The sequence below is a fragment of the Mobula hypostoma genome, chromosome 9 (genome assembly GCF_963921235.1).
Source record: "Mobula hypostoma chromosome 9, sMobHyp1.1, whole genome shotgun sequence".
Lineage (NCBI taxonomy): Eukaryota > Metazoa > Chordata > Chondrichthyes > Myliobatiformes > Myliobatidae > Mobula > Mobula hypostoma.
The window spans coordinates 143881977-143908885 of record NC_086105.1 but is presented as its reverse complement, the minus strand read 5'-3'; the positions used below and the strand labels follow the sequence as shown (position 1 = coordinate 143908885).

Sequence of the window (26909 nt, the reverse complement as noted above, 5' to 3'; positions counted from 1 at the left end):
TTTTTCTCCCTCTGTCCCTCTGAATATACCTCTTGCCCATCCTCTGGGTCACCCCCCCCCTTGTCTTTCTTCCCGGACCTCCTGTCCCATGATCCTCTCGTATCCCCTTTTGCCTATCACCTGTCCAGCTCTTGGCTCCATCCCTCCCCCTCCTGTCTTCTCCTATCATTTTGGATCACCCCCTCCCCCTCCAACTTTCAAATCTCTTACTCACTTTTCCTTCAGTTAGTCCTGACGAAGGGTCTCGGCCTGAAACGTCGACTGCACCTCTTCCTACAGATGCTGCTTGGCCTGCTGCGTTCACCAGCAACTTTGATGTATGTTGCTTGAATTTCCAGCATCTGCAGAATTCCTGTTGTTTGCTTTTTTTATTTATTTCTGTTTTTGCACTGCCTATTTTAACTTAACTATTAACTATACATATACTGAATGTAATTCAATGTTCAAAATATATGTATCATGTACAGTATTGCATTGTACTACTGCTGCAAAGTTAACAAATTTTGGGACATATGCCGGTGATTCTGATTCTGATTTTTCTGATGTTGGTTGAGCAATGATTGATGATGGAAATTATCCTCCACTTATTCCATAGGTTTTCTGCCTGGCCCTGTTGCCTTGTTGCTGTCTGACCTGATTTTCTCCAACCTGTTCTGTTCTCTACATCCATCTGACCACTGCAGGTGCTAACCCTGATATTTTGTATGATAGACTTCCTTGAAGCTGCACTGTAATGTCGAACAGGAATTCAGTGACACAGAGTAGCTCCTTCTCACTGCTATGTATATGAATATAAATTGAATATTTAATTTTATTATATTTATTGGTTATATCAAATTTGCATTTCTGACTTTCATGGAACATAGAGAGCAGTGCAGGTCCGATGGCCGTTATGTTGTGCCGGCCCTTTAACCTACTCCAAGATGAATCTAACGCTTCCCTCCCACACAGCCCTCCATTTTTCTTAGCCTATCTAAGAGTCTCTTAAATGTACCTAAGGTATCTGCCTCTACAACAACCCCTGGCAGGGTGTTCTCTGTGTAAATAAAAACCCTATACTTTCCTCCCAACACTTTAGAGTTATGTCCCCTTGTATTAGGTATGTGGTTGCTTCAGGTTGTTATAACCAAGGGGAGTAGTGGGGATAAGCTCCCACTACCAATTAAGTGCTTCCAATTGAGTGCATTTCAAATAGTCTCTGACAGAGAAGTTCACGGCTTCCTGGCCTTCATGTGTGGCTTAACTACTGACCCCAGTGGAACCATTTCTACTGATAGCAGAAGGGGCAAAGACAGGTTCCTGGCACCTTAAAACCAGTCACTTCAGGCAGATGGGGCTCATCAGCCGTAGTTGTCAGCTCATCTAGGAGAAGGAAAACTCTGATTTCAGAACTCTGCTGCCTTGAGGCTGTACCTACTTAAGGGGAAGACCTTGGGGGTATACCCTGAGGAAAAATCTGAAGCTGGAGTCCCTGAAACTGTCCTACATTGAGCTCAAAGCTGACTGGCAGCTCCTTCAACTCAGTTGATACCAAACTGTATCAGTCTCGTTGTTCCTTTGGATTTATCAGCTAGGTGGAGAGGGAGAACTTGCTACTTGGGCAACAACTTGCTCTCCATATTGTACTGCCCTAGCGTGCATAGGCAGCTAGGAATCAATATCCATGGTTGACCCTAATCGACGGAGGGCCTACTACTACTATTAGATACTTCCACCCCAGGAAAAAGTCTCTGGCAGTCCACTCGATCAATGCCTTTCATCATCTTATACACCTCTGTCAAGTGACCTCTCATCCTCCTCCGTTCCAAAGAGTAGAGCTCTAACTCACTCAACCTTTTCTCATAAGACATGTTCCCTAATCCTAATAGCAACTTGGTAACTCTCCTCTGCATCCTCTCTAAAGCCTCTGTATCCATCCTATAATGAGGTGACCAGAACGGAACAGAATTTATTTGCAAAGTTTAATACTTTTGGTTTGAGTAAATTTGTTTCACTAAATTGCGACAGCTGTTGAATATAACCATTGCTTTGTATGAAGATGGTGAACTTGAATTTGACATAATTATTTCATATATTAACACTTGCAGCATAAGTTATTTTTACCCATAGAATTTTCGATCTACTTGGCCAAAATTTTTTTTTCTTTTACTTTCAGCGGAACGCCCTGGACTTGGGTGCCGGGAGTTGGTGTTCCGGAACTTGTTCAAGATTCTGCCAGCCGTCAGTCGAGACATTACTGACTGGGTCCCTGCAACCCGAATTAAAGCATCCCAGCTCCTGATAGTGCTGCTGTTCCATGCCGAGGATCACATCACGCAGCACATGGAGCTGCTGCTTAGTACCCTGTATCGATCATGTTCAGATGAGGAGAAACCTGTGGTTCAAAACGTGCGTATCTGTCACCCATTGAACAATTCGTATAAATGGTTCTTTACCTTTTTGGTAATATATTTTATTAATTGTGCACCCACAGCTGAAGTTTATTAGCTGAAGGTGGACAAGCTGTTGAAGTATGGAGTTAGTACTGGGCAGATTGGTGTTTAATCAATTAAAATGGAGGCTGAGAGGTAGCTGATAAACCAGAAAGTGGGTACCCAAAGAATGTTTGGGAATCTCAGCCTGAAACTAGGTTGATTTTGAGTGTAATTAACCTCCTAGATCATGCAAGTAAATTAGGAAATCCTACAATTCAAAAAGTACATTGATATCTATGTGCATATATGCTGGCATAGTTAGAGAAGAATTAATTATAACACTCAGGGGCTACTTTATTAGGTACAGAATCAGAATCAGGTTTATTATCACTGGCACGTGACTGAAATTTGTTAACTTAGCAGCAGCAGTTCAATGCAATACATTATCTAGCAGAGAGAGAGAATAACAATAAATAAAACATAATAAACAAGTAAATCAATTACATATATTGAATAGATCTTTTAAAAATGTGCAAAAATAGAAATACTGTATATTAAAAAAGTGAGGTAGTGTCCAAAGTTTCAATGTCCATTTAGGAATTCGATGGCAGAGGGGAAGAAGCTGTTCCTGAATCACTGAGTGTGTGCCTTCAGGCTTCTGTATCTCCTACATGCTGGTAACAGTGAGAAAAGGGCATGCCATGGGTGCAGGAGGACCAGATAGTGATATAACCTGTCAGAATGCTCTCCACAGTACAACTACAGATGTTTTTGACTGTATTTGTTGACATACCAAATCTCTTCAAACTCCTAATAAAGTATAGCCACTGTCTTGCCTTCTTTTTAACTCGTATGTTGGGACCAGGTTAGATCCTCAGAGATCTTGACACCCAGGAACTTGAAGCTGCTCACTCTCTCCACTTCTGATCCCTCTATGTGTTCCTTCGTCTTACCCTTCCTGAAGTCCACAATCAGCTCTTTCGTCTTACTGACGTTGAGTGCCAGATTGTTGCTACGGCACCACTCCACTAGTTGGCATATCTCACACCTGTACACCCTCTCACCACCTGAGATTCTACCAACAATGGTTGTATCGTCAGTAAATTTGTAGATGGTATTTGAGCTTTGCCTTGCCACACAGACGTGTATACTTTATACTTACACTTTATACTTTATTGTCGTCAAACATTTGATACTAGAACATACAATCATCACAGCAATATTTGATTCTGCGCTTCCCACTCCCTGGATTACAAATCAATAGTAAATATTAAAAATTTAAATTATAAATCATAAATGAAAAATGGAAAGTAAGGTAGTGCAAAAAAAAACCGAAATGCAGGTCCGGATATTTGGAGGGTACGGCCCAGATCCGGGTCAAGATCCGTTCAGCAGTCTTATCACAGTTGGAAAGAAGCTGTTCCCAAATCTGGTCGTACGAGTCTTCAAGCTCCTGAGCCTTCTCCCGGAGGGAAGAGGGATGAAAAGTGTGTTGGCTGGGTGGGTCCTGTCCTTGTTTATCCTGGCAGCACCGCTCCGACAGCGTGCGGTGTAAAGTGAGTCCACGGACGGAAGATTGGTTTGTGTGATGTGCTGCGCCATGTTCACGATCTTCTGCAACTTCTTCCGGTCTTGGACAGGACAACTTCCATACCAGATTGTGATACACCCTAGAAGAATGCTTTCTACGGAGCATCTATAAAAATTAGTGAGGGTTTTAGGGGACAGGCCAAATTTCTTTAGTTTTCTCAGGAAGTAAAGGTGCTGGTGGGCCTTCTTGGCAGTGGACTCTGCTTGGTTGGACCAAATCAGGTCATTTGTGATATTGACCCCGAGGAACTTAAAGCTTTTGACCTGTTCCCCTTGCGCATCACAGATGTAAATTGGGTCGTGTGGTCCGCTACTCCTTCAGAAGAAGTCAACAACCAATTCGTTCGTCTTGCTAACGTTGAGGGATAGGTTATTGTCTTCACACCATGCCACCAGGTTTTTAATTTCCTCTCTGTACTCAAACTCATCATTACCCGAGATACAGCCTACTATTGTTGTGTCATCAGCAAACTTATATATTGAGTTTGATGGAAACTTGGCTACACAATCATGGGTGTACAGTGAGTACAGCAGGGGGCTGAGTACACAGCCTTGTGGGGCAGCGGTGCTCAGAGTGATTGTAGAGGAAAGCTTGTCCCCTATTTTTACAGCCTTGGGTCCTGTCTGTGAGGAAGTTGAAGATCCAGCTGTAGATCTGAGTGCTAAGGCCCAGGTTCCGGAACTTAGGAATCAGTTTATTTGGAATGATGGTATTAAAGGCAGAGCTGTAGTCAATGAAAAGGAGCCTTATGTATGCGTCTTTATTCTCCAGGTGTTCTAAGGAGGAATATAGGGCCAGAGAGATGGCATCTGCTGTTGACCTGTTGCTCCGGTAGGCGAATTGCAAAGCATTGAGGTTGACCGGTAACCAATCGCTCGAAGCACTTCATAGCAATTGATGTCAGAGCCACAGGTTGATAGTCATTCAGGCATGCCACCTTGCTCTTCTTCAGCACCGGGATTATTGTTGCTTTCTTAAAACACGAGGGGATCTTAGACTGAAGCAAGGAGCAGTTGAAGATGTCAGCAAACACTCCAGCTAGCTCGCTTGCACAGGCCCGGAGAACCCGTCCTGGGACGCCATCTGGGCCCGTCGCCTTCCTTGGATTTATCTTCAGGAAGGCCCTTCTAACATCCTCCTTGGTGACGATGAATCTCGATGCCACCAGGTCCAGTTCATCCGGAGGGAGCAGGACACTCCTCTTCTGTTCGAATCTCACGTAGAATACGTTAAGTTCGTCAGGAAGAGAAGTGCCACAGTTATTGATATTCCCAGCCTTTTCTTTGCGCCCAGTGATCTCATTTAGACCCTGCCATAGTCTACTGGCATCCCTTTGCTTAGCCTGGGCTTCCAACTTGGCTTGATATTGCCTCTTGGCACCCTTAATGGCTTTCCGGAGTTCACGCCTGGATTCCGTGTAGCGACTGGCATCCCTGGACCTAAAAGCCGCAGCTCTAACCTTCAAAAGGGACTTGACCTCATAATTCATCCAAGGTTTCCTGTTAGGGAATACCCAGATCATCTTGCGAGACACACAGTCCTCCGTGCATTTCCAAATAAAGAGTGTATACGGAGAGTAGAGCAGTCTGGTGAGCAGAATTGGGACAGCACTGATAGATTTGTGCACCAAGAAGAGCTGATCATGTGGTGTACTCCTCCACCTCCACCATTTGAGAGACTGTATAGATCTATCCTGACGGCGTATAGTAAACCCATCGATCTGAATCGCTGCATCCGGTAGGGAAGGGGTTAACCAGGATTCTGTGAAACAATGGACAGATGCAGTCCTAATGTCCCTCTGATTCAGCACCCTGGCTCTGAGATCATCGATTTTATTCACCAGAGACTGCATGTTTGCCAGCAAGACAGTCGGTATAGGGAGTTTAAAACTCCGTTTCCTTAAATGCACTTGTAATCCTGAACTACGCCTGTGCTTCCTCCGAGGTGTTCTCCGTGGTCACTTCCAACCACAGTCTGTGTTGTTTCCATCGGTTTTAAGCAGCGATAGTTCGTTTAAACATATTAAGACATCTTTGTTGACTGTACTAACCTTGGAAGCAGCTGTGCTTTTTAGCTGTAACAGGCTGAAACGGGAATATTTAATTGTATCCATTGAGAGTACTGCTGTTACTCGAGTCGCGCCTAGGTGCTCCGGAAGTAGAACCCAGTATTGTCTTCTGCTGCTGTACCTCATTCACTCAAGGTTCAATGTGTTATGCATTCAGACATGATCTTTTGCACACCACTGTTGTAACGCATGGTTATTTGAGTTACTATTGCCTTCTTGTCAGCTTGAAGCATTCTGGCCATTCTCCTCTGACCCTTCTCATTAACAAGGCGTTTTCGCTCTCAGAGCTGCCGCTCACTGAATTTTTTTTTGTTTTTCGCACCATTCTCTGTAAAATCTTGAGAGTGTTGTGTATAAAAAGCCCAGGACATCAGCGGGGGGGGGGGGGCGTTTGAGATAACTCAAACCACCCTGTCTGGCACCAACAATCAGTCCATGATCAAAGTCACTGCATCACATTTCTTCCCCATTCTGCTGTTTGGTCTGAACAACTGAACCTCTTGACCATGTCTGCATGCTTTTTTGCAATGAGTTGCTGCCACATGATTGGCTGATTAGATATTTGCATTAACAAGCAGGTGTGCAGGTGTAATGCATTCAGACTTATTTCAATTGAAGATTTTTTTTCAATCCCATTTGGTAGGAACAGTAGCAGTAAGATCATGTTAAAAAGAATGACAGCCAGAGGTTAGTTGATAGGTTTCTTTTATTGGGACTACAGGAGGAATGGAGACAGGCTAACCCCTATTGACATCAATGGATCTAGAGTTGAGAGGGTAAACAGCTTTAGGTTCCTCAGCATATACATCACCGAGGATCTCACGTGGTCTCTACATACGGGCTGTGTGGTGAAAAAAGCATAACAGTGCCTCTTTCACCTCAGACGGTTGAAGTTTGGTATGAGTCCCCAAATCCTAAGGTCTTCCTACAGGGGCACAATTGAGAGCATCCTGACTGGCTGCATCACTGCCTGGTATGAGAAATGTACCTCCCTCAATCGCAGGACTCTGCAGAGAGTGGTCCGGACAGCCCAGTGCATCTGTAAATGTGAACTTCCTCACAATCCAGGACATTTACAGAGGCAGGTGTGTAAAAAGGGCCCGAAGGATCATTGGGGACCTGAGTCACCCCAACCACAAACTGTTCCAGCTACTACCATCTGGGTAACAGTACCACAGCATAAAAGCCAGGACCAACAGTCTCCAGGACAGCTTGTTTCACCAGGCCATCAGACTGATTAATTCACGCTGATACAATTTTATTTCTATGCTATATTGACTATCCTGTTGTACATACTATTTATTACAAATTACTATAAATTGCACATCGCACATTTAGACGGAGATGTAACCTAAAGATTTTTACTTATTATGAAGGATGTAAGAAATAAAGTCATTTCAATTCAATTCTATTTATTGTTTTAAAATGTATAAATGGCTATAACTTTAATCTTAAAGGTTATTTTTGCATATTTTGGGAATTTCTTAACATACCTAAATACACTTTAAAAAAATATATTTTTTGATCAGATTGCAGTTTTTTTCCACATGCAAGTCATAACAGTATAAATTCAACACTAGTAATACTGGCTTTGATCAACAGAGTAATTGATTAGCAGTCAACTTCCCAGCTGTTGGCTTCATCCCTCCCCCTCCTGTCTTCTCCTATCATTTCGGGTCTCCCCCTCCCCCTCCCACCTTCAAATCTCTTACTATCTCTTTTTTTCTGTTAGTCCTGATGAAGGGTCTCGACCCGAAACGTCGACTGTACTTCTTCCTATAGATGCTGCCTGGCCTGCTGTGTTTCACCAGCATTTTGTGTGTGTTAATTGATTAGCAATGCAGTTTGAAGGCAGTATGTTTAGACTGTGGGATCATTGCCACCCTAATATCTTTCCTCTATCCAATGTCATATTATAAAGATTTAATTTTAGCCAAAGCTTGATGATTATTTGTGTTTAATAATGATTTTGTAATATATGCAATAAATGTGCATTTATTGCAGATCGGAATAAGTTTAAGGTATTCCAGCTTTAAAAATTCATTTCTTAACATCTTGTTACCTTTCTAATTTTTAGTCGTTGAAAGCAGCAGAGCTGATTGGAACCTTTGTGGAACCTGAGGTCTCCTTGAAGTTGATTTTGACAGCTCTTGAGAAATCTGCTTGTACTGCTCATCTGATGGTCTTGGGTGCAGTGATAAGGGGCAGCTCGGCACAAGCACTACATCCACATCTGATCAACATTGGAGAATCTCTGGCACTTCCTGATACGTGTCAAGTTTCTGCAAAGGTAAATATGAACAAAAGAAAGATATCCTTCTCCAAACATTGTATTCCTAATGAAAAAATGGAAAAACACAGAAGCTTAAAACCTGAAGTAGCAGAAAGTGGTACAAATGCTCAGCAGGTCAGGCAGTAGCTGCGGGGAAAGAAGTCATGTTTAAGGTTCAAAGTTCAAAGTAAATTTATTATCTAGATACCTATATGTCACCATATACTTTTCTGAGATTCATTTTCTTGCGGGCATTCACAGTAGAACAAAAAAATGCAATTGAATCAATGAAAAACTACACACAAAGAATGACAAACAACCAGTGTGCAAACAAAGACAAACTGCAAATACAACAAAAAGTATGTAAATAATGCTGAGAACATGAGTTCTAGAGTCCTTGAAAGTTGGTCCAAGGTCAATGATCCTCCATCAAAATTGGATGGATTAACTGATTTATTGGCAGGAAAAAGTGTGGAGGGAAAAAGAAATGAACAAAATCACCCTTGACTGATTCTATTGTTTTCAATTACAGTGCATACTTTTGATTCAGCTTTTCTCTTATCATACATTGCATTAATGTCCCATTTTACTTTCTACCATCATCTATCTCTCCACCACATCATTCCTGGCCTCCACGGACCATAAATTTTGTTCTCTACTTCCTTCCGTTGCCTGCTCTGAACTGTGTTTTATCTCTCAACTTTTCCCATTTCTGATGAAACCTCATTCACCTGAAGCATTACATATGTAAGGCTGCTCACGACTCAAGAGATGAGTTGGAAGTGGCAAATATTCCAGTTTTGACATCAGCAGCAGCTTCTCACCTGATGCCAAAGCACTAGAAAGAAGCCAGAGGTTCCCACAAGAGAAGCAGCATAATGAAAAGCCAAGAATATGCAAGGAAAGCCAGTTCAGTGGATTTTGACTCTTTGAAGTCAAGAACACCAAAGTCTTCTCTGAATCTTGGCTCTGAGAATCCCGGCACAGCATAGCATCCAACATATTTAATCAGTAGGAAATGGAACGAACAGCATTGAAGACAAGTCAGAAGGAGGAGATAAGTGAGGTCAAAAGGCCAAGCATGTCCTTCCTTCATCACGATGGAACTTGGCCAGAGGGCAACTACAGCATTTTTATGTACTTTATGAGAAACTGTTATAATGATAATCTAGAACTGATGTCTGCATTAAAGATTGTACCTATTAATGGAATCTACAGGTATATGATCTACTTTAAGGTCAAGACTGACATGCTGTTTCTTCAGGGGCGTGACTCGCTACACAACAACAATTGTCAGTGTGGTGGTCCCATGGGCAGCTGATTGTTTCAGGAGTTTTCTAGCAACCACTTGTTCTGGATAGTGACTTAAGTGATGATTCACCAGAACAATCTGCAAGTTAGACACCTCAATTCCATGGTGAAAGTGGTAAAAGATGCCAGACTATGCATGGCGCCTTCAGCTTTTCTGCAAATCGAGCACCAGGACAGCGCATCTGACGAGTCTGGTTCCAAATAGACTTCTGTTTGTATCCCATATGTTGACAGTCAAATCTAAAGTTCAAAGTATATCTATTATCAAACTATGTATATGTCACCATATACAAGCTTGAGATTCATTTGTTTGCAGGCATTTACAGAAAAAAATAAAGAGATACAATAGAATCTATGGAAAACCATACATAAGCAAAGAGTGACAAACAACCAATGTGCAAATGAAGACAAACTGTTCAAATGAAAAAAATAATCCAGAGAACATGAGTTGTGGAGTCCTTGAAAGTGAGTCTAGGTCATAGAATCAGTTCAGAGTTGAGGTCAGTGAAGTTATTCACACCAGTTCAGGAGCCTGATGGTTGTAGGGTAATAGTTGTTCCTGAATCTGGTGGTATGGGATCTAAGAGTCCTGTATCTCCTGCCCAGTGATAGTAGTGAGAAGACCGAATGGTCTGGATGGTGGGGGTCTTTGATGATAGATGCTGCTTTCTTGTGGCAGCATTCCATGTAAATGTACTCACTGGTGGAGAACATTTTGTCTGTAATGGACTGGGCTGTATCCATCACTTTTCGTAGTCTTTTCCATTCCTGGGTATTGCTGTTTCCATTATCAGGCTGTGATGCAACTGGTGAGGATACTCTCCAGCTTGTATCTATAGAAGTTTGTAAAAGTTTTTGTTAACATCCCAAATCTACACAAATCTCGAAGAAAGTAGAGGCACTGTCATGTCTTCTTTGTAATGGCATATTCATGCTGATCCCAGGACTGACCTACTGATCAGGACAGAAGCCACAAGTGTTTTGCAGGCAAAGGTCATGGTTTAAGACTAGATAGCACTGATGTACTGGAATGTGTAATCCAACTCCTTGGATTTATTTCTCATTGAATGATAAGTTTTTCCCTGTGGTGGCATCTATTCTATGATTGATTTGCAAGGTTTATCAACAGAATATTTTTTAAATAATCCATATCTTTTACCTTAGAATTTACTTGACCTGCTGAGTACTTTCTGATATTTTCTGTGTTCACTTTTTTACATTTTCATCTATTTTAAAGCCGTGGATAAACACGTCCGTACAAGTGTGGAGTAATTTACACAAAATACAAGAGAAACTGAGCAAGTCAGGCAGCATGTATGGAGGGGGATGAACAGGCAGTGTTTTGAGCCAAGGATTGATCACCCATTCTCTGTTATACATGTACTACTGCACAGAAACAGGACCTTCGGCCCATCTAGTCTGTGCTGAACTGTTCTGCTTAGTCCCAGCGACTTGCACCTAGACCACAGCCCTCCCTACTCCTCCCATCCAGGTACTTATCCAAACTTCTCCAAAATATTGAAGTCAAATCTGCATCCATCACTTCCACTGGCAGCCCGTTCCACACTCTTACCCCTCTGAGTGAAGAAGCTTCCCCTCATGTTCCCATTAAACATTTCATCTTTCATCCTTCACCCATGGCCTTTCGTTCTAGTCTCACCCATCCTCAGTGGAAAAAGCCTGCTTGCACTTATCCTGTCCATATGTAGCTCTGGTGTCTAAGACTTTTGCACAGTACTGTAGTAATTTTATGCATTTCACTGTACTTCTGCTGCAAAAAAAGACAACTTTCATGACATACGTGAGTGATGATAAACCTGATTTTGATATGGGTCTCTCTTGTAGATTGAGAGTCCGAAGGGGGCAGGGAGAGAGGATTCATAGTTGGGAAAAGGGGAAGGGAGAGGGGAGGGAGTGTGAAACACCAGAGACACCCTCTGTAATGATCAGTAAACCAATTGTTTGGAATCCAATGAGCTTGTCTGATGTCTCAGGGCTGAGTGTGTCTGTACCTGCACCACCCTCCCACCTCTAGCACTTTTTCTCTGCTACCTGCTCCACACCCCTCCCATGGTGCTCCACCCTCGACGTTCCCAGCATCCTTTACTGCCGCCAGATTTACAAACTCACTCTTCATCCCATGTTGACAAGTACAGTACTATGCAAAAGTCTTTGGCACCGTAGCTAATATGTGCATAGGACTTTTACACAGGACTGTAATGTGGTGCTGTCAATCTTCATAGAGCATAGTGCTGGAATTGATTAATTATTTGTATGTTCAAAGTGTGAGAAACTGTTTCTTCACAAGTAGGATGTCTTAAGCACTAGCATTGATCTGAGTACAGGTTTCAAATCTCCTTTGGCATTAATCAGAACAAAAGCCTAACATGTTGCTCCTCTCGGTATCCCCAAACTGATCAGGCCATCAGAATGACATTTTGTATTTGCTTCCCAGTCATCTGCATAGGCACTAACTGAACGTTGAAAGCATCCTAAATCTATATTGCAATCTGCCTGCCTACCTAGGTGTTCTTGAACTTCAGCATCTTCTTGTGATCTGGCATTCTCTTGATTGGGCCAATTGATCTGAGTCTGTTCTCAAAAATCAGTGTTGCAACCAGTGACTTGCCAACATTATTGGCCACTTAAATATTCATTGCCATTTAATTTGATAAAAAAAACAATAGACTTTTGCCTTTTAGATGATAAGAATATAAGATATAGGAGCAGAATTAGGACATTTGGCCTGTCAAGTTAACTATAAAACAAATCACAAAGAGAGGGTATATTTCCTGATAAAGTGAACTTTTCTATATAATGAGATTTTTGAAAACCAAATAATATAATACACATCCTAGTGAGACATCAGGTTTTGTGTTGACAATATGATAATGAGTGTCAGGTGAGGACATTCCTGTTACATTTCATAGCTGGCAATTAATAACGGATTTATTTGTGTTTTACCATTAAAGGAAGTACTTCTCATAGTTATTGTCCCTGAACTTTCGGGGTATTGAACCAGTGGGGATAACTTCACTCGCCCCATCACTGAACTGTTCCCGCAACCTATGGACTTACCTGCAAGGACTCTTCATCTCATGTTCTTGATATTTATTGCTTATTTATTTAGTTAGTTAGCTTTGTATTTGCACAGATTGCTACCTTTTGCACATTGGTTGTTTGTCCGCCCTGTTGCGTGCAGTCTTTCATTGATACTATTATGGTTTTTAGATTTACTGATTATGCCCCCAAGAAAATGAATCTCAGGGTTATGTATGGCGTTATACATGTAGTTTAATAATAAATTTACTTGGAACTTTGAAACTTTGAAATACCTTTTTACCACAAATGTACAGACAAAAAATACAGATAGCCTGAAAGGAGGAATTAAAGTGTAATCATTGCTATCTGTTTGTTATTAGTCATTTCCAAATAGCCTTGTTTGTGCAGTCCAGTGACATTTGAACCTTCAGATATTGAGGAATTTGTCTTGTATATACTGGAGAGAAAAGTATACTTGCATTTGAAATTTTAGAGTGGACAGTTGTTCATGTTAAGCTTTGAATCGCTTAAGTTCAAAGTACATTTATTATCAAAATATGATACTATATACAACATTGAGATTCATCTCTTTACAGGCAGCCACAAAACAAAGAAACCCAATAGAAACCCATTAAAAAAAAGACCGTCAAATACCCAAAATGCAAGGGAAAAAATTGTGCATACAATAAAAGTAAGCAAGTGACATTCCAAAATTAAAGTCTGCAAAATAACATTTTGACACACTTTGGGGTTGAATCATGGCAGCTTGTTGAAATAAATAAGCTTGGTTTCCGATACACAAGAGATTCTGCAGATGCCGTAAGTCCAGAGTAACACACACAAAATGCTTTCTTTCTTTTTTAATCCTTTTATTAATTTTCAAGTTCGTAAACATAATAACAATAGTGATACAAAGAAATTGGAATTACCTTATTGTTAATAAACATATACAAAAAACACTACAAATAGTACAAGTGTAATAGACTTCCAAACTCTTGATATAGTTAATCATGAAGAAAAAGCAAATAAAAAGAAAAGGATGTTGCAAAGAAAAAACCCAAAAAAACTTAAAAAAAATAGAACTAATGGCTAAACTCAGAAAAAGCAAACAAAACAAAACAAGGCTGAACCAATATATGAGATCGAATACATTAATTAATGCCATCAACTCCGCTCCTCTATTCATATAATCTAAGTTAATAAAAAGGATTTGGAAAAGGTCAAACTACATCATATGAAAAATATTGAATAAATGGCTTCCATGTTTCTTCAAATTTAACCAAAGGATCAAAAATGACACTTCTGATTTTTTCTAAATTTAAACATGATATAGTTTGGAAAAACCATTGAAATGCAGTGGGGGGGGGTGGGGTTGGTCTCTTTCCAATTCAATAAACTAGATCTCCTGGCCATTAATGTAACAAATGCGATCATCTGACGAGCTGAAGAGGATAAAGAGCTATGTTCCGTCATTGGCAAACCAAAAATTGCCGTAATAGGATGGGGTTGTAAATCAAAACGCAAAACTGTTGAAATAATATCAGAAATATCTTTCCGAAATTTTTCCAAGAGCGGGCAGGACCAGAACATATGAGTCAAAGAAGCCACCTCAGAGTGACATCTGTCACAAATAGGATTTATATGGGAGTAAAAAGCTAGTTTATCTTTAGACATGTGGGCCCTATGCACTACCTTAAATTTTATCAGCATATGTTTAGCACATATAGAGGAAGAACTAACTAATTGAAAATTTTTTTCCCATTTCTCTATAGGTAGGCGAAGTTGAAGTTCCCTTTCCCATTCATTTTTAATTTTATCAGATATACCTGGCTGTATTTTCATAATTATATCATAAATAGTTGCTACTAATCCTTTCTGATAGGGATTTAAACCAAAAATTTTGTCCATGATATCAGTAGTGTGTGAAATCGGAAAGGTAGACAGTGAGGTATATAATAGGTTTCTTATTTGTAAATATCTAAAAAAAATGGGATCTGGGCAAGTTGTATTTATTAGATAACTGTTCAAAAGACATGAAACAGTTATTCAGAAATAAATCACGGAAACATGTTATACCCTTCATTTTCCATATCAAAAAGGCTTGATCCATAACCGAGGGTTTGGAAAAATAAATTAGATATAATAGGGCTTGATAATATAAATTAGTTCAGACCAAAAAATTTACGAAATTGGAACCATTTTCGTAATGTATGTTTAATTATTGGATTAACCAATTGTTTATTCAATTTAGAAAATACAAAGGGAAATGAAGTTCCTAAAATAGAAACCAATGAAAACCCTTGTATAGAGTAACGTTCAAGGTTTACCTATTGTGGACTTGGAATTATATCCCAATCTTGTGTCCAAAATATTAAATATCAAATATTAATTGCCCAGTAATAGAATCTTAAATTTGGCAATGCTAAACCACCATCTTTCTTGGACTTCTGTAAATATTTTTTACTTAACCTGGGATTTTTATTCTGCCATATATAAGAGGAAATTTTAGAATCAATAGTATCAAAAAAAGATTTAGGAATAAAAATTGGTACTGCTTGAAATAGATATAAAAATTTAGGTAGAGTAATCATTTTAATAGCATTGATTCGGCCAATCAGTGATAGAGAATGGGGACCATTTAGTAAGCAATTGTTTAACCTGACTAATTAACGGTAAAAAATTGAGCTTGAATAAGTCCTTAACCCCCGAATAAGTAAAATAGTTGGTAATCAATCTGAATGGTGAACATCTATAAATGGGAATCTGCATATTTAATGGAAAAAGTTCACTCCTACCAAGATTCAATTTGTAACTAGAAAAACTACTAAACTAAGCAAGCAGAGATAATACTTCCAGAATGGATTTCTCCGGGTTAGATATATATAATAGTAAATCATCTGTATATAGTGGCAATTTATGTATCTCACTCCCACGAGTAATACCAAATATATTAGGAGAGTCACGAATAGCAATAACTAACAGTTCCAGAGCAATATCGAATAATAATGGACTAAGAGGGCAACCCTGCCTAGTATCACGGAATAACTGAAAAAAGGGAGATCTTTGATTATTGGTAAATACCGAAGCCAAAGGAGTAAGGTATATCAATTTAATCCAAGATATAAATATTGGACTAAAATTAAATTTCTCAAATGTATTAAACAAATATGTCCATTCGACTCTTATCAAAAGCTTTCTAAGTGTCCAATGAGATGACGCATTCTGGAGTTCTAAGTGAAGAAGTATAAACAATATTCATTAATCTCCTAATATTAACGAAGGAGTAACGATTTTTAATAAATCCAGTCTGATGGACGGAAATAATTTGAGGCAATACATTCTCCAGTCTCGTTGCCAATATTTTAGAAAAAAATCTTAGAATCCACATTCAGCAAATATATAGGCCTATAAGATGCACATTCAGTAGGATCCTTATCTTTTTTAAGAATTAGGGAAATAAGAAGCTCGATAAAAAGATTGTGGTAACTTACCTACAAATACTGCATCCCTAAAGGTTCTACCTAACCAAGGAGAAAGTATAGTAGAGAAGGATTTTAAAAATTCTACTGTATAACCGTCTGGACCAGGTGCTTTACCTGAATTCATTGAGGAAATAGCATTTTTTATTTCTTCTACCGTAATAGGTACATCTAGTTTTAAACGTTCATTGGGTGGTAATTTTGGAATATTCAATTTGTTTAAAAAATCGTGCATAATAGTGGAGTCATCAGGAAATTCTGATTGGTATAGGGAGGTATAAAATTCTTAAGAGGATTTGTTTATCTCATCATGATCAACCGTCAGAGTACCATCTTTTTTACAAATCTTAACAATCTGGCGTTTAACCGAAGCCGATTTCAGTTGATTAGCCAGTAGTTTCCCAGTCTTATCACCATGTATATAGAATTGACTCCTAGTTTTAATTAATTGATTTTCAATCAAAGATGATAGTAATAGACTACATTCCATTTGAAGTTTGACTCTCTCTTTATAAAGCTCCCGATTAGGAGCAATAGAATATTTCTTGTCAATTTCTTTGATCTTGTCAACCAGCTTAAGTATTTCATTATTAGTTCGCTTTTTCAGTTCAGCAGAATATGAAATAATTTATCCACAAATATATGCTTTAAAAGTATCCCATAGTACCCCGCTGGAAATTCCTCCGTAAAATTCGTTGTGAAGAAAAAATTAATCTGTTCCTCAATAAAATTAACAAAGTCCAAATTCTGAAGCAAAGTGGTATTAAATCGCCGGATGTATTCATGTATGAAGATGTATTCATTGAATTAATAGATAGTTTCAACGGCGCATGATTGGAGACAGCAATGGAGTCATATTTGCAGTCAATAACAGATGGAATTAATCGAGAGTCAATAAGAAAGTAATCAATTCTAGAATAATGATGATATACATGTGAAAAGAATGAAAACTCTTTATTGTTGGGGTGTAAGAATCTCCAAATTTCTGAAATTACAGAGTCAAGCATAAAAGAGTTAATAAGAGTAGCTGATTTGTTCGGGAGTGCCTGATTAGACATAGGTCTACCCATCAAAGGATTTAAACAACCGTTGAAATCCCCACCCATAATCAACATATAATCGTTTAAGTTAGGAAGGGATGTAAAGAGATGTTTAAAAAATTCAGGACAATCAACATTTGGAGCGTAAACATTAACCATAACAACCTTTTTGTTAAATAATAAACCAGTAGTTAACAAAAATTTACCATTCAGATCTGAAATAGTCTCATAATACACAAACGAAACTGAAGGATCTATAAAAATAGAAACGCCTTACACTTTGGCCTGTGAATTCGAATGGTACTGTGATCCTTCCAAAACCTAAAAAAACGCTGATTATCCTCTTTCCGCATGTTTCTTGTACGAAAATAAATATGAGCATTCATTCTATGAAATACTTAAAAAACTTTCTTCTGTTTAATCGGGTGGTTTAAACCATTTGTATTCCAAGAAACCAAATTAGTAGTCTTATCCATAGTACCGAAATCGAACATAAGGTATGTAAAGGGTTAACCAGAATACAAACTCATGACCCTGGAAGAGGAAAAAAGGTTCAAAGAGGAATCGGAAGTCACGACATTTCGGACATTTGGTAGTTTCAAGTCAGCTGGTTTAAAGAAAAAATCTAAATTAAAAATAAGAACAAAAATACCCCGCCCCTGCCACAAAAACCCGGAAAAAAGCCAGAAAGTGCCCAATGCTAAATCTAACCCCATCTCTCCAGAAGGTAACCCAAAAGAAATACGTTTTTCTTAAAAAACACCACCTGTGGTCAAAAAAGTAAAAAAGCGATTACTATAAATGTAAAGAAAAGATTACAACAATTACAAACATAAAATAGTTTCTTCTTGCTCATATTTCAAAAAAAAAGACCAAGCACCAATTCATATTATTAATTTTTTCATATATAAATGATCGGAAATGACGCAGCAAGAGAAAATAAATTCTGAGAAGAAGGATAGAGCAATCCACCATCTTAAGATGTAATACTCCTCCAATAAAGTTTCAAAGAAAAGGAAAATCAAACACTGAATCTATTACTTAATGACTCTCAAAAGCAAAAAGATTAAAAGTAAAAAATACAAAATCACTAACGAAAAAAGAAAAAAAAGAATACTTTTATTCAAAAATACGAGAAATACCTACACTACAAAACCAAGGCAAGAACCCTTAAAATATAAAAATCTAAATCTGTAGGCTAGATGTTAGCTTTTTAAAAAAAAACAAAAAGCAGGTTAGAAAAAAGAAAAAAAATGCGTTAATTAGTCCTTAGCAGCGGAAGACAGATTGTTGAGAAAACTTTGAGTTTCGTCCAGAGTCTTAAACAAATGACGAGAGTTATCCGCCAGAACAATTCTTAGACACGCTGGGAACAGCAGCGCTAATTTGAAGCCCTTACGATAAAGTTCTGACATCTGTGGTTTAAAAGTCATCCGTTCCCTCAATACTTCCGGGCTGAAATCCTCAATGATGCAAAATCTGAAACTTTGAAATTCGATCATACTTTTCCGCCGAGCAGCTCGTATTACTTGATCCTTAATATGAACATAATGAAACCGAGCAATAATAGGTCTCAGTTTAAATTTTTTGGAAGGTTTGGGGCGTAAAGTACGATGTGCACGATCTAGCAATGGCGGGGGGGGGGGGGGCCTCCAAAACTTTTGGACCAAACACATCCATTAACAATTTAGAAAAGTATTTACTAGGATCGCCCATCTCAACATCTTTGGAAAGCCTGACTATTCGCAGGTTCTGTCGCCAAGATCAATAATCTTTGATTTATAACATTCCAACTGCTGAGATGTCAAAGCTAGATTTTTTTCCAGGGAATCAATTTTTCGGTCTCTCTTCCGACTGGCTTCAGCCAGCTCTGAAATTCGAATCTGTTGTTGATCGACTTCACACCTAAATGATTTAACTTCATCTTGAATCATTTTCAAAGCTTCTTCAAACACAGCATATCTTTGGTTAAGTGTATCCTCTAGAAGTTTCGATATTGTTTCAAAAGTTAATGGAATTTGCTTAGGTGCTTTGGGATCACCATCTTTTTTCCCCTTCCCGCCAGAGTCTCTTCCACTTTTAACTTCTCGTCCTGTGGTCAGCATTTTCAGTAAGTTAAAATTGAAGTTCAAAGATATATTTGTGGTATAAACCCTTTAGTGTAGGTATAGATAAAATAAATAAGGGTGGTTACAGGTAAAAGAAGTAAAGGGAATGGAGCGAAGCCAAAGTGTACCTCTGGCATGAGCCCTCCTGGAGAGTCCCACAAAATGCTGGAGGAACCTCAAAAGTCAAGCAGCATCTTCCCCCTTCCTTTCAAGGCCTGATGAAGGATCTCAGTCCGTAACGTCAACTGTTTATTAATTTCCATAGATGCTGCCTGAGCTGAGTTTCTCCAGCATTTTGTGTGTGTTGCTGATAACTTATTCTTTCAGATGTAAAAATGACTTGAAAATGTTTGTTTGGTTTCTACAAGCAAAGCAAAGGAAAATCAGGGACACCATTAGTCGTTGCTGGAAGCCCTGTTTGGAACAAATTGTCACCACTTTACTAACCAGGAATGGACTGTCAGTGAGAAGGTTGGAACACTCTGAAAGTATAATTCTAATACAAATAATGCCTTGGTGAAGTAAGAAAAATATTATCCAGATATATCTCCTGAAAGATCGTAAAATTCTTGCTTATTTGCATTTCTAGTTTGTATTGTACCTTTTGGACTTGGACAATTCTGAGAACTGCAGAAATTCAGCTCTGTACTGCAGATTTGTTTTATTATAATGTTGCCATTCCAATGCTAAATGCACTTATATTAACTTTACAGCGTTGCTGTTTCCTTTGGACTTGTCATTCCATCATAGCTTTCACAGTAATTTCTCACTCCTTCCCTCTTCTCTCTCTTTCCATTACTCATTCTGACTCCCCTCTCCCCACTTCTCTTCTTCTCACCTGCCCATTACCTCCCCCTGGTTCCCATCCTCCTTCCCTTTCTTCCATGGTCCACTCTCATCTCCTATCAGATTCCTCCTCCTTCAGCCCATTTCCTTTCACACCCATCACCTCCCAGCTTCCTATTTAATTCCCGCCTAAATCAATTATTTAATTAAATAAATAATTATATTATTATTTTGTGTTTTTATCTTTCTGTATTTGCACTATTTGTTTTTTGTATTTACTGTGAAGGTTCACAATAGAATGAATCTCAGGGTAGTATATGCAGACATATGTGTACTTTGTAATAAATTTACTTTGAACTTTTTAATCTTTCTAGGGCTGCTGTTCACCCTAATCCTGATTTATACTTCTGCGTTAACTCGACGCCGTAACCTACGCAAGTGGCCTACGCGCATTGTGAGCATTTATACTTGTGCGTTGGTGTGTCTGCGTCGCTCTGCAATTCGCGCACGTCGTGCATGCGCGCACACCTGCCCATACAAGGCTTCGTGGTCATGGTAGTCTTTCGTATGGTAAACAAGACACGAGCGTCTTTTTTCGTAAAAGCAAAATATGTCCTCCATAATTTTGGAGGTCTGTGAAGCTTTATGGAAAGCATTGCAGCCAGAGTTCCTTCCCTGCCCTTCAGTCGCCCAATGGGAAGCTATTGCAGCGTAGGAGGAAATGCGATGCTACCAAGCGGACCAATCACAGCTGTTGTGTTCTGCCTTGCCGCAACGTGCGGTTACATTTTGGGAGAGGTGCGCGTCGCAGCAACGCAGGCTCTCGCGTAGGGTTCCGCGAAGGCTTTGCGTAGGGTTTGCGGCGACGCAGTACTTACAGCGACGTGTTGACACAGAAGTATAAATCAGGCTTAACGCACAACCCACCCCCACCTTCCAAATCCTGCTTCTCTGCTTTTATGCCAGTTAAGAATCATTCACAATGCTGTTGTGAGTTTTTCATTGTACCTGTACGTGACCATGTCATGCACGTGATTCGATTTTATCTATTGCACCCTTAGGAAAAACTAGCGGTGTCACATTACAAAATGGTGCCTATTAGATGTTCTAATATACTAAACCCTCCCCTTTCCGTTCTTTCCTTCGGATTGGCTGCTGGAACAAGTTTAAAGTGCTTCAGATAATAAACAATACATTTATGAACACAAAGATTTTAATCATTAATGTGAGATAATTACCCAATAACATTTGTTCAGCCCTACGAGGTGCAAAGGCAAAACCTCCTCTCTATTGACAATGTGTATAAATTTAACCTAGATACATGTTCCTTCCACAGGTCACAAACAGGTGTTCATGATGGTAGCTGAAAGGAAAAAAAATGATAATCGGTAAAATGGCCAATTGAGGGCTTTGTTATAGGAGGAAATTTACTCCTTTCAAAAAGTATTCAGCTCGTTGTATGGAGGCTTTTACCCATGTTCTTAGCCAAATTTTGCACCTGGTAACCCAGCTGAATGAAATTGGATCCACGTCTTTGAAATCTGTTGCATTAATGACAACCTACAAGAAAATAGTATGAGAAAATAGATTTGAGGCTTTTGTCAAAACAAGATGAGGGAGAAAAAATATTCTCTTTATAAAAAAAGTAATACTTTAGGACATACTGAGGTCAGACACAGTAAATCTCTCAGTTTAGCCATAATCTTTTAGCAGTTTCATAACCTAGGAATCAAATAAATGGAAATAAAAGGTTCCAAATACATGGTATAATGTGGGTTAAAAGTTAGTAGTATAGAAAACCTGTATCAGTCGATGTAAGCTATTGCTAAAATCATTTACCAGCTAACAATACTTGTACTTAGAAACTGGTTTGAAATGTTTTCTTCTGTCTGCTGCTTTTTTAGCAGGTGGTTGATGTGTGTGAAGCGGCTGACAACTTTTGGGTGTGTGGTTTCCAGTATTATCTTTGACGTACACTTTTTTTGCTTCGGTTTCTACCGGAACAATCTTAGCAGTTTTAATCCATTGAGAACACATGTAGATTCAGAATGATGTAAAAGGTTTTAATATAGCTATGAGTTCAAATTTGGAACAAATTTGTAATTTCCATTATAGCCTTGTTAATTCCCACAGGTCTCTGTTTATACAGGTAAAATAAAAATCAAAAGTGAACGTTTGGAATGGGAAGGGCTTTTTCAGAGCAAGACGTTGATTGATTCTTTTATTTTCTTTCTGATACCTATAGGTGGAATATTTGGAACAACTGCTTCTGTGTGCACAGATCCTGATTACAGTATGTGGGAAACAATGCGGTGAAATCAATCTGCCACTTCTGAAAGTGCTGGTGACAGTCGTGTCTATGACTTCTGATGAAGAGCTGAAAAACAAGGTATTACAGAGTGCAAGCCACATCAGTTAGTTAAATAAAGTTCATCTGTAATTTGGCGATTGATTTTTTTTTTCCCCTTCTCTTCTGAAAGCCAAACATTTCAAAGCCTAAATGAATGGGTTCACTGTCTTTCAGCTTTAATTTTGGGTACGTGCTAATTTATAGCTAAAAGTTCCATCTTGCAGTGAGTTTGGCTTTTTTGAGAGTTGAAGTGGTTTTGAGTGGAAGAAATGTTGAATAGGTTGAACTGATCCCAAGTCTTTAAATGTAATTCAAGGTACAATGAAGAAATATAATCCTTGTAAATGGGTTGCATCAGAAATAATTTGGTCACTGGTCCATAGTAAAGTGTGTTTCTGTGTACCTTTTTTCTTGGTTTATTTTCTCTTTCCCTCAATATTTCAGCTCTGCATTTGTCCTTGCTATCTCTAATCCATCCTGGTCCTGACCCCATAATTGGCCTTGTTAGCAAGGGTGCACTGAAGTTGCTGTAGGTACTGTGATGTCTAAGCAGTAATTATTTCTGTCCTTGAGCACTGTGATATAGTTCTGCTGAGAATTTGAACTTGATGATACTTAGTGTAATTAGCTAAAGGATAATCACCTGGATTTGCTAATGAGGGATTATGTTTGAACCAAATTTTGCAAATTTCTGGTATGGTGGACGGGCAAAATCCATTTTGAATGTATTTGAATTTTCAAAAAAGTTTTTTGTCAAAGCTATGGTTTGCCAAGAAATTGCTCTAGTTAGTAGTATTTAAACTTTCAACTTGGCATCTTAGTAACTGGTTTATTATTGTCACATGTACAGAAATAGTGCAAAATCTTCTGTTTGCATTCCTCACAGACAGATCATTCCATACTAGGTAGTACAAAGGATAAAATAAAAAAATATGGTATATGGTGTTATAGTTACAAGGGATGTGCGGTGTAGGTAGACAAAAAAAAGTGCAAGGGACATGATTTGGTAGATTGAGAGATCAAGCGTTCATTTTTATCACAGAGGATGTCCATTCAAGAGTCTTAAAGCAATGGAATAGAAGCTGTCCAGGAGCCTGATGGTAGATGTTCTCAAGCTTTTATATCTTCTGCCCAATAGGGAGGGGAAGAAGCAAGAATGACTGGGGTGGGGAGGGGGTTGGTCCTTGATTATGTTGACTGCTTTCCCAAGGGAACAGAAAGCATAGACAAGCGGTCAACACCAATTCATGTTGCTGGATCACCACTATCCTCTCGGGATGTTGGAGATAAGACCTTATGACCAAAAGAGATAGGAGCAAAATTAGGCCTTTCAGCACATCGAGGCTGTTCCACCATTCCATCGTGGCTGATCCCAGATTCTACTCAACCTCATACACTTACAAACAAGAGAACATCTGCAGATGCTGGAAATCTGAGTAACACACACAAAATGCTGGAAGAACTCAGCAGGCCAGGGATCATCTGTGGAAAAGTACGCAGTCGACGTTTCGGGCGGAAACCCTGTGGTAGTGCAGAAGAAAAAAGGCTGAGCACCAAACACTAGTGGAAAGCAGAAAGTGGGGGGAAGGGAAAGATATGCTTGGTGTTGGTATCCTGTTGGAGATGTCCGGTGCTCCCAGTGTGGCCTCCTGTATATTGCTGAGACCCGACATAGATTGGGAGACTGCTTCACCGAGCACCTACCAGGAAAAGCAGGATCTCCCAGTGGCTGCCCATTTTAAATCCCATTCTGATATGTCCATCCATGGCCTCCTCCACTGTCATGAGGAGGCCACTCTTAGGTTGGAGGAACAACACCTTATGTTCCGTTTGGGTAGCCTCCAACCTGATGGTATGAACATCGACTTCTCAAACCTCCGGTATTACCCCCCACCCCCTCCTTCATCATTTTCCATCCCCTTTTCCCTCTCTCACTTTATCTCCTTACTCGCCCATTGCATCCCTCTGGTGCTCCCTCCCCCTTTTCTTTCTTCCATGGTCTTCTGTCTGTTTCACCAGTCAACTTCCCAGCTCTTTGCTTCATCCCTCCCCCTCCAGGTTTCACCTATCACTTGGTGTTTCTTTCCCCTCCCCCCCCCACCTTTTAAATTAACACCTCAGCTTTTTTTCTCCAGTCCTGCTGAAGGGTTTCGGCCTGAAACATCGACTGTACTCTTTTCCATAGACGCTGCCTGACCTGCTGAGTTCCTCCAGCATTTTGTGTGTGTTAACCCCATACACCCGCCTTCTCGCCATGTCATTTGATGCCCTGACCAAATTTTGCCCTGGGGGAAAAATAATATCAATACATAAGCTGGGAAGTGAAAACATAATGAAATGGATGAAAGGCACCGTTAGGTAGAAGATTTGTATAAAATGGAGATCAAAGACCAGCATTTGGACCATTTTCAGAATGAAGAGTAGTTAAGAACAGACTACTTTGCAAGTTGCTGTCAGGGCCTCCTACCATGGGCCTTGGATAAGGTTACAAGAAGGACAGCTGTCAATTTGGCAAAAGTCAGAACATGAGGCAAATGATAAATCAGAACTGGGGAGAATACTTTCAAGCTGTGCTAGAGAAATAACATAGCTATTTAACAATAAGTGTAAAATTATTTGTGTGAAAATTTGTTAAATGGAGCAATGTTACATATTAAGATTTTTCATTTCTGCTTGGTAGCCCAATAAGAGAGTTAAGGTGCAATACAAAAGGCAGACAAAATGGTGGATTGCATTAACAAGGGATAGAATGCATATTTAGAGATCATGAGATTTCTGTCTTGAAGTATTTAACCCAACTCCATCAAGAGTTTACTCATATTTACTAATTTTTACTATTTTTAATATTTAATATTTGTAATCCAGGGAGTGGGAAGTGCAGAATCAAATATCGCTGTGATGATTGTACGTTCTAGTATCAATTGTTTGACGACGATGAAGTATAAAGTATAAGAGCAGTAAGGATCTTGGGTGTTGTTATTGGTTTATTATTTTATCAAGATACCATGAAAAGTTTATCTTGCATTCTGTTCATACACATCAGCTCATTATGCAGTGCATGGAAAGTAAAACAGTGTGCAGAATAAAGTGCAGTGCAGGTCAACAATAGATGCAAGATCACAACAAGATAGAGCGTGGATTCAAGAGCCTATCACCCAGGTCATGCTTTCTTCTGGCTTCTACCATCAGGAAAAAAGTACAGTAGCCTCAGGACTCATACCACCAGGTTCAGGAACAATTTCTCCAGCTCAACATCAGGCTCTTGTACCAGAGGGGATAACTTCACTCAACTTCTCTGTCCTATTACTGAACTGATCCTACAAACTATAGACTCACTTTCGAGGACTCTTCATCCCATATTCTCAATATTTATTGCTTACTTATTATTATTTCTTTTCTATTTGCACAATTGGTTGTATTTAGCATGTTGATTGTTTGTCCACTGTGTTGGGTGTGACCTTTCATTGATTCTGTTATGGTTCTTGGATTTACTGAGTATGCGTGCAAGAAAACAAATCTCAGGGTTGTATATAGTGACATATGGAAGAGTGGATTGGGATAAGTTGGTTTCTGGCAAGGATGTGTTCAGTATGTGGAAGGCATTCAAAGGCGAAATTTTGAGAGTGCAGAGTTTGCATGTTCCTGCCAGGATTAAAGGCAAAGTTAACAGGCATAGGGAACCTTGGTTTTCAAGGGATATTGGCGATCTGGTTAAGAAAAAGAGAGAGGTGTATAGCAGGTATAGGCAACAAGGAACAAATGAGGTACTTGAAGAGTATAGAAAATGTAAGAAAATACTAAAGAAGGAAATCAGGAAGGCAAAAAGAAGACATGAGGTTGCTTTGGCAGATAATGTGAAGGTAAACCCGAAGGGTTTCTACAAGTATATTAAGAGTAAAAGGATAGTAAGGGACAAAATTGGTCCCCTAGAAGATCAAAGTGGTCGTCTATGTGTGGAGTCTCACAAGGTGGGGAGATCTTAAACAATTTTTTTTGCATCAGTATTTACTCAGGAAACTGGCATAGCGTATATGGAAGGAAGGGAAACAAGCAGCAGTGTCATGGAACATACAGAGATTAAAGAGGAGGAGGTGCTTGCTGCCTTACAGTGAATAAAGGTAGATAAATCCCCCGGGCCTGACATGATATTTCCTCAGACCTTGAGAGAGACTAGTGTAGAAATTGCAGGGGCCCTGGCAGAAATATTTAAAGTGTCCTTAGCCACGGGTATGGTGCCGGAGGATTGGAGGGTAGCTCATATTGTTCTGTTGTTTAAAAAAGGCTCCAAAAGTAAACCAGGTAATTACAGGCCAGTGAGCCCAACATCAGCAGTAGGTAAATTATTGGAAGGTGTTCTGAGAGATCGGATGTACAAGTATTTGGACAGCCAAGGGCTGATTAAGGATAGTCAGCATGGCTTTGTGCGTGGTAGATCGTGTTTAACGAAT

General features: G+C 39.4%; 1 protein-coding gene across 3 annotated transcripts in view; it reads left to right on the top strand.

Annotated features, from left to right (window-relative positions):
• Window positions 1-26909, top strand: part of LOC134351410 (dynein axonemal assembly factor 5-like) — a 188856-nt gene that overhangs the window by 73813 nt on the left and 88134 nt on the right. For all 3 annotated transcript variants that reach the window (XM_063057511.1, XM_063057510.1, XM_063057512.1), the window contains exons 5-7: window positions 2156-2388; window positions 8151-8363; window positions 22357-22500. In XM_063057511.1, the coding sequence (XP_062913581.1) occupies window positions 2156-2388; window positions 8151-8363; window positions 22357-22500 (590 nt within the window). The remainder of the gene's footprint in view (window positions 1-2155; window positions 2389-8150; window positions 8364-22356; window positions 22501-26909) is intronic.